The sequence below is a fragment of the Cebus imitator genome, unplaced genomic scaffold (genome assembly GCF_001604975.1).
Source record: "Cebus imitator isolate Cc_AM_T3 unplaced genomic scaffold, Cebus_imitator-1.0 Scaffold272, whole genome shotgun sequence".
NCBI classification, from domain to species: Eukaryota; Metazoa; Chordata; class Mammalia; order Primates; family Cebidae; genus Cebus; species Cebus imitator.
In genome coordinates, this window is record NW_016107587.1 from 84,465 (window position 1) to 93,160 (window position 8,696).

The 8,696-nt window shown below is 34.6% G+C and overlaps 1 protein-coding gene across 1 annotated transcript in view; it reads left to right on the plus strand.

Moving 5' to 3' along the window:
• Nucleotides 1-8,696, plus strand: part of LOC108284171 (zona pellucida binding protein) — a 121,165-nt gene that overhangs the window by 31,726 nt on the left and 80,743 nt on the right. The window contains exon 5 of the mRNA XM_017500823.2: nucleotides 7,715-7,933. Within this exon, the coding sequence (XP_017356312.1) occupies nucleotides 7,715-7,933 (219 nt within the window). The remainder of the gene's footprint in view (nucleotides 1-7,714; nucleotides 7,934-8,696) is intronic.

Sequence of the window (8,696 nt, forward strand, 5' to 3'; positions counted from 1 at the left end):
TTTTAGTAGAGACGGGGTTTCACCATGTTGACCAGGATGGTCTCGATCTCTTGACCTCGTGATCCACCCGCCTCGGCCTCCCAAAGTGCTGGGATTACAGGCTTGAGCCACCGATTTTATAGTTTTAATATGTATTTTTTAGACTTTGGTAGGTTATTCCAATCTTGTTACTTGTGTGGGCTCTGTGTATGTGTGTGTCTGAATAGCTACTGAGAGGTATGTAGCTATGTAGATAGTAATTTTATGTCAAATGCATTGTATTCTGTATTTTGTTTTTAGCTTATTAACCTGTTAAATTGCAAGTAAAGGATAATTCCAAATTTCAAAATTTTATATAACCTACAAGTGGTATTTTCTTTTCGACTCATGTTTTTTATTGTGTTGAGCAAGGTATTCACTATTACCTGGATTGTAAGAAGTAAAATCAACTTATAATTTTCTATGTGTATATAAAACCTTTACAAATGTTAGAAAATTACAAAAATAAAATCAAGAATTATTACCAGGTTTGAATTTGGCAAGACAATAGGTATAAAAATGGTGAGTCAATGCTTTAATATACTCTTCCTTAATTATTAGTAAGTTAGAACATGCTTTCATATTTTTATTATTCAGTAGATTGCCTTTTCAATTCCATTGTCATCTTCCTTTTGGATAGTTTGTCTTTTTCTTACTAATCTTTAGATATTTTACTGTTCTGGATACTAATCCTTTCTTATCAATACTTTAAATAATTTCTGTCTTCTCTCACTTAAAATGTTTATACTAACAGAAGTTTCAATTTTTTTTTGTAATTAGAGCTATCAATTTTAATTCTCTGACCTTTTTTGGTTTTGTTTTGTTTTGTTTTGTTTTCTGAGAGATTTCTTTCTATCTAGAAAATAAAAATTGTCCAGCACTTTGGGAGGCCAAGGCAGGTGGATCACTTTATGCCAGGAGTTCAAGATCAGCCTGGGTAACATGGCTAATCCTGCCTCTACTAAAAATACACACACACACAAAAAGTAGTCAGGCTTGGTGGTGCACACCTGTAATCCCAGCTACTTAGGAGGCTGAGGCTGAGGCTGAGGCACAAGAATCACTTGAACCTGGGTGGTCGAAGCTGCAGGTTCCACCTGCAGATCATTCCAGCCTGGATGACAAAGTGAGACTCCACCTTAAATTAAAAAAAAAAAAAAAGAAAGGAAAAGAAAAATTGTTTTCTATATTTTCTAGGCCTATTTTTTTAAACAGTAGTAAGTTAACATCTTTTATTTGGTAGACAAAGGGCAATGTCTAATATAAATTTCCCCAAGACACTTAAAACCTGTGAATTTCTGACCAGTTCACAAAACCACTAAATGACACTTTAGCATGAAATAAAAAACAAACCTAACAGACTGTCAGCTCTAAAGATATTACAGAGCGGAAATTTCCAAATGTATTATATGAGCTTTCTGGGCAAATGACTTGTATAATATATTAACAGAAATTCACAAGATAAGGTTATGTTTTGACAGACTTAACAAGCATTCTTTCTTTGTCTCCCCCCCACCCCCCGCCGCCAAAAAAAAAGGCTAAGGTAATAATATAACGATTTCACAGAAAAAATTAAGGATACAAGTTATGCACAAGAAGAGAGGTGCTTGAGCATTAAAAACTGTTCTGCTCCATTGTCATACTTGAATTGTTGGCTCTTAAACCATTTTTAGTTAAATACAAGCAAAGGTTATTATATATTCAGCAATTAATAAGTTTTCAATCATTTAAGGTACAGTAGCTTAAAAAAGCAGACTGCCAATGTTCCTGATAAGGCAAGTTAATCCTTAGGCATGTTTTTTCAGATTAAACTTTTTGTTTTGAGATAAATGTAGATGTAACATATGGTTGCAAGAAATAATGATAATAATGATTGTAACTTTCCTGAGGCTTCCCAGCCATGCTTCCTGTACAGCCTACAGAACTTTGAGTTAGTTAAACCTCTTTCCTTAATAAATTACCCAGTCTCAGGTAGTTCTTTATATCAGTGGGAGAACAGACTATTACACTGTTCCTATTGACATTCGATAGAGTTATTTGAATAAATGTTTCTTTATTTTTTCTACGCCCTTAGGACAGTTTCCAAATACTGTTTAATGGTTGTTTTTACAAAAGAATTTACCTGGAGTTTGCAGAGCTCCTCCAACTGCCTTGTCAGAAGTCTGTCTCCCATGGTTATTTGTTTAGTAGTAGTCATTACTTTATTCAGTTTATTTCTTCTTATGCACATTATAGTAATTCATATTATGAATAATAATGTATATTCTTCTAGGAATAGTTTCAATCCAACTCTCCAAAATCATTGACATGAAGGTATTTATAGTGTTTTATGTGGTTACTTGTTTTTTCTTTATTTATATATTAAATTTTTTTATAGTTTTTTCTGTTCTTTAATTAGTACATTATTTGATTTTTTTCCTTATTTATCATGGATTTTACTTCTATCTCAATTATAATTATTTTTTATATTTCTCCAGGATTCATTTCTTCTTGGATTTTCCCTGTTCTCTTTCCCTAACTTCCTTTCTTGTGTTAACTTTGTTTTTTATGTACACTCTTGAGTTGTACTGTTAGCTCATTTATTTTCTTTTTATTTTTTGGGTAAATATAGTTAAGACTATAAATTTACTTTTTATTTCTATAGTTATATCCCACAATTACTGACATGTTTATCATCATTTCTAAATATTTAGTCAAATCTGTGATTTCTTTTATATCCCATTTGTTATTTAGTACTATTTTATTTTTTTTAAAATGTTTGTTGTTGATTTTTATTTGGTTTTTGTGTGTGTCAGAGAATGCGGTTTACATGTTGTAATATTGAACTTTCGGATTTTGTTGACTTCTTTCATCCTCCTCTTGACTATTTTTATTTCTGGAAAGCTAATTCAATATATTTATTAGGATTTCTTAACTTATATTCATGACTTTTAGCTTATCTTTCATATACCAAAATCTTTAAATGTTATGTATTTTAGGTACTCTCATGCAATTACCAAATGTTTCTTCAGGCATGTATGTCTGCCATTTAGCCTATCTATTTCACTTAATTTATTTATTTTTTACTTCAGTGATTTTTTTTCTATTTCAATGACTATATTTTCATTCTCCAATATGTTAGATCTTACATTTTTACAATCTTCACTTGTTTTTGATCATATCCACCTATTTTTGTTTTATAATTTCCTGTTCTTAATTTATTCCTTTAACATTTTGAGAATTTACACTTTTTAATTTTATTATAAATTTTAATAATGTACATATACTTCTGTGTATCTTTACCACCAACAAAATAGGTTTTATTGCTGTTTTATCTGTAACGTGGGTGTAAAAAGCTGTATCACTTATAATTTGCATTTTCCTTAATACTATTATATTTGAGCATCTATTTATGTATGTTTATTGTCCCATACAAGATTCTCTGTTTATATATTTTGCCTGTTTTCCTGTTTTTGTGCTCTTGTCAATTTTTAATGCTACTCTGAATATAGAGTGCTTCTCAAATCATGTTCTGTGAAACTCTGGGAGTCCCTGACACTTTCAAGGGATCAGTAAGGTGAAAACTAATTTAGTAATTGTACTGAGATATTATTTGCTATTTCTACTGTGTTGATATTTGCACTTATGGTGGGCAAATTACTGCCACCTACTAGTAGAAAGCAAGGCAATGGCACTGAACTGTACTGATAATTGAAGGCGAGAAACATAGTTTCTTTTTTTTAACTCTCATAACTTCTTAGTTGAGACACTGCTGAAAACAGAAGCCAAGTTAACAAGGGAGAAAGTGGCAGAAGTTTATGTGTGTCCTGTACCCATCATGCTGGAGAGGCCTCAATTCAAAAGTATCTCCTGTTGGTGGCTTAGGGGCTGTCTTACATAATATTTTAACAAAGATCCGTAAATCCAATATAGTGACAGAACAAAGGAGAGAGCAGTTCCAGTCTTCTAAAAGGTTAGAAAATGTGGAAGGATAGTAAAATCTGTTCCCAGATTCCTTTGGTGCCTGCTGGTGCTTTCTCTGGACAGATTAGCAAGTGCTGTCTCCAGTAAGGAAGGACTGGTGTTCTGCCATCGGGCAAATAGATGCTAAGGCAGCATGTTACCCTCCATTTTCAAAGTCTTTAACCTCATAATCCTCAATGTTTGGGGGAGGATTTTTTTTTTTGTCCGCCTTTTAAAGCTTTACTTTTAGAAAATTGTACATATTAAAATCCACGTTGGTAGCTTTGGGGAGATTTAGGTGAGAGGTTCTAAGGTAAAGAAATTGGCAAAGTGGGGAGAAATAGATTGAAACAAGTAGAAAGGAACAAATTTGGGTTCCCTATCTTATTGAATGAGTCTCTTAGCCCTGAGAATAATCAGCTTAGTTGAACAGGTGAGTCTGATGTCAGAAAGTAGTGTTAATAGCTGAATTTTTTGTCAAAATTCAGTCCCTATATGGTATGAGCACACTGGTATTTAGTTGGAGGCATTTTTTATGGAAAACAGAAAAGCAAAAGTTAATACCTGGAGCAGTCTGCAAACTGAACTCTGAGTTTGGAGGGCAGTCAGCTGAGAATATTTTAGATTTCAGCTCAAAGCATTTTCAGTTGGAATGTGCAGGAAGTGGCAATTTGATAGATATTTCCAGATTGTCATTTAATTCAGGCATTCCACTGAACTTTCTGTACGTAAATAAGTTGTGATGATTTCTCCAAAGTTTATATCAGGTTGTCTAGCATTAACTTGCAGGGCTTTAGGAAAATCAGTTTTGATGTGTAGGGATTTCAAGTCAAATGAGTGAGTGGGAGAAAAATGGGAAGTTTTAGCGTGGAGACTCATAGTCAGATACTGGAAGAAACTAAAAATTCAAGACTCAATCTAGATAATTAAAAAAAAAAACCCTCAAAAACAATGGATAGGGCTAGAATCTAATAGCAGGTGCATTATAGTTTTTAATTTTTTCTTGAAATATAATTTTTCTCTCTCTGGTCACCCATTTCTACCACATATCACAGCGAGCCCAGTTCTGTTGTAAAATAAGTTTTAGCCTCATTATAGTGGGCTTGATTAGTTAGATAAACTGTAGCAAGGCCGGTTGCAGTGTCTCACATCTGTAATCCCAGCACTTTGGGAGGCCGAGGCAGGTGGATCACCTGAGTTCAGAAGTTCGAGACCAGCCTGTCCAACCTGGTGAAACCCCATCTCGACTTAAAATACAAAAATTAGCTGGGCATGGTGGTGTGTGCCTGTAATCCCAGTTACTTGGGAGGCTGAGGCAGGAGAATCACTTGAACCTGGGAGGCAGAGGCCGTAGTGAACCAAGATCGCTTCACTGTACCCCAGCTTGGGTGACAGGGCAAAACTCCATCTCAAAACAAATAAATAAATGAATAAATAAGTAAACAAACTGTAGCAGGAATAATGAATGACCTTATTATAGGTTCTTTTAAATTTGGCTTTGTTGGAACTTGTCATAAGGAAATGACTTTAAAATTCTCTCCAGATTAGGAATTAAAGCCATGGACTCACCCTCAGATGTTACCTGCAGTACTTGAGTTAATTCTTTTCTTGAAGTCCCCAGAATATTTAGTTTTCTGGTAAATGTTTTGATTTTGCTTACAAAAATATGCTTTACCCAATTTCTGCAAACTATAAATAGCTTTTTTTTTAAGGAAAAAAAAAAAAAGTGGCTGGGCGCGGTGGCTCACGCCTGTAATCCCAGCACTTTGGGAGGCCGAGGTGGGTGGATCACGAGGTCAAGAGATCAAGACCACCCTGGTCAACACGGTGAAACCCCGTCTCTACTAAAACTACAAAAAATTAGCTGGGCATGGTGGTGCGTGCCTGTAATCCAGCTACTCAGGAGGCTGAGGCAGGAGAATTGCCTGAACCTAGGAGGTGGAGGTTGCAGTGAGCCGAGATCGCGCCATTGCACTCCAGCCTGGGTAACAAGAGTGAAACTCTCAAAAAAAAAAAAAAAAAGAAAAAGAAAAAAAAATGTTCTTTACTCTGGAAAACAAAAGAAAAGAAAATCAGCAATGTTTTCAACAAAAAGTCATAAAAATCATTTTAGTCCTGCATCAGTTCAGTCCTACGTAATTAATCCTTGTTCTGCTTAATGTTAGGTTAGCAATTTGAGTCCAGTTTTTAAAATTCGAGTTATTCAAATTCTTACCCAGTCTAATTGTATGATCTTAGTGTACTAAGTATATTTACTGTGCTAATTATACTTAAAGTCTATTCCATGAATCTTCTTGAAGACACTTTAGGATTTGCAGAGAGCTTTTGAGGAAAAAAAAAAAAAAGCAGTAGAATAAAGCAGTAATACATCAAGAGTGTTTATTAGGGGCCAGTTCTGTAGGCACTCTGCCTAGCAGCTACACAAATCCCAGACTCCCAGAAGACAAAAAGATGTTCAGTGCATCAGGTGGGTAAGAAGACAGTTTTATCCGTGAAGGAAAAAATTCCTGTCTGTCTAGGGAAGTGTTTACCAGCAAGGGCTAATCCTGCAAGCAGCCTCCACCCTGCAGTGTTAACTCTTTAATGCACATAAGCTGATCCTGAATTGTTGCTGGTTTGTGTGTACTTCTGCTGCGGACTCAGAAGGATATACTTTTGAAATCGTGTTTCAGAGAATTTGGGGGATATTGGGCTTCAATTGAGACTTAGTTCTATTTCAGGTAATACCTTGTTATGGGTCAGTTTTCTGGAAAGAAAAGGTTTTCTTTCTCTATCCCCAATCATACTGTGACTCACTCCAGCTTCCAGCTCTGACCCCGTAGTTCAGTTATTCTATGTGATATGTGTATATATTATATACCTTTCATATTATAAATCATGATATATGTATATATTCATGATAAATGCATACCTACACTGATGGATGAATCAGTACAAAAAGCATGTTAGAATTCCTGTTCAGAAATGAAACCTATAGAGGTTTCCTTAGCAATTAGAAGCTGTCTGGTCTCTACTTCAAATACAAAGATGGATAGTAGCTAAGTATGAAGCTTTTCCTGAGCATAATTGAGGAACAGGCAGGAAGGTCTCCCTTGCTTGAAAGAAATAGCAACAGAACTCCCTGTTTTGGAAGATGAACTTTTCTGACCTTTGGTATTGTAGTGAATTTATTTTCATTTTTATTTTTCTTGTGTCATTTCAGTAAGAATTTGGGATAGGCAAAATATACATATATATATTCTCAGTTCTAGATGTTGTACTCAACTCAATAAAACTAATTGTGGATTTATTAGAAACACATATTTTTGAGTATTGTTCATGATTATATGACTTTAATTTCTTCCAAGATAAATGTTTGAACTTAGAGAAGTGTTACACCTGAGTTTGAGCAGCGTAGTATAGAGGTTAAGAGTACAGGCTCTGGGACAAGGCTCCGTAAATTAGAATCTTAGTTTTGATAGCATAGGCATTGAACATGTGACAAATCCCTGCTTCCCTCAATTTGTTTATGATGGATAGAAAATCTTAATGATGTTGAGAGATTTAAATGAGTCACTATATGTAAAGTATCTATCATAATATTTGATACTTAGTAACTGCAAGATAAGTGTTGGTGAACTAAAAATAAATATAACTGTTATATAAAAATTTGTACCAAGAACTTATACCAAACAATGATATTTCTTAAATAGTTGCAATATGTTTCAATTATTTAAATAACCATTTTTGTGTCTTTCTCTTATTTTTTTTACAGCTTATCGTGAGCCTCATTATTATTATCAGTTCACAGCTCGATATCATGCACCTCCATGCAATAGTATTTATAATATTTCTTTTGAGAAGAAACTTCTTCAGATTTTAAGCAAACTGGTTCTTGACCTGTCATGTGAAATTTCCTTACTTAAGTCTGAATGCCATCATGTTAAAATGCAAAAAGCTGGTTTGCAAAATGAATTATTCTTTACATTTTCAGGTAAGTCCATACAGCTCTTTAGAAAAGCAACTTGAGAACACATAACTAATAATTTAAAAATGTTGTCAATTACTCACAGCATTTTTACAATATAAACACTTTACATCTGAATATATTTTGTTCTCTACTTTGACTTAGTGCTTATCACCCCTCAAATAGAATTCTATTGTTTCATGTACTAATGAAAAGTTTGCTCTCTCAATAACTTACACTGTTAAAATAATTTACTATAGAGTGGAACTTGCTATAAGGAGTATCAAAATATTTACAATGATTTAATTTATAAAATCATCTGATTGTAAGATGGGTTAATATAGACAAGAAGAACCATTCAGCTTAGTGTGCTTTTCTTAATAATGTGGAGTAGAGGCCCAATATTTTCTGGAAAATAAAGAATTGGACCTTATATTTATAATGGTTTATGTATGAAGGAGCACTTAGGAATACCCATCCATGTGTTTTTAAGGGGTCCCAGTGACAGTAGGGCACCCCTCCTATTTTCTTTTTTTTGAGACGGAGTTTTGCTCTCGTTAGCCAGGCTGGCGTGCAATGGCGCGATCTTGGCTCACCACAACCTCCGCCTCCTGGGTTCAGGCAATTCTCCTGCCTCAGCCTCCTGAGTAGCTGGGATTACAGGCACTCGCCACCATGCCCAGCTGATTTTTTGTATTTTTAGTAGGGACGGGGTTTCACCATGTTCACCAGGATGGTCTTGATCTCTTGACCTTGTGATCCACCCGCCTCGGCCTCCCCAAAGTGCCTC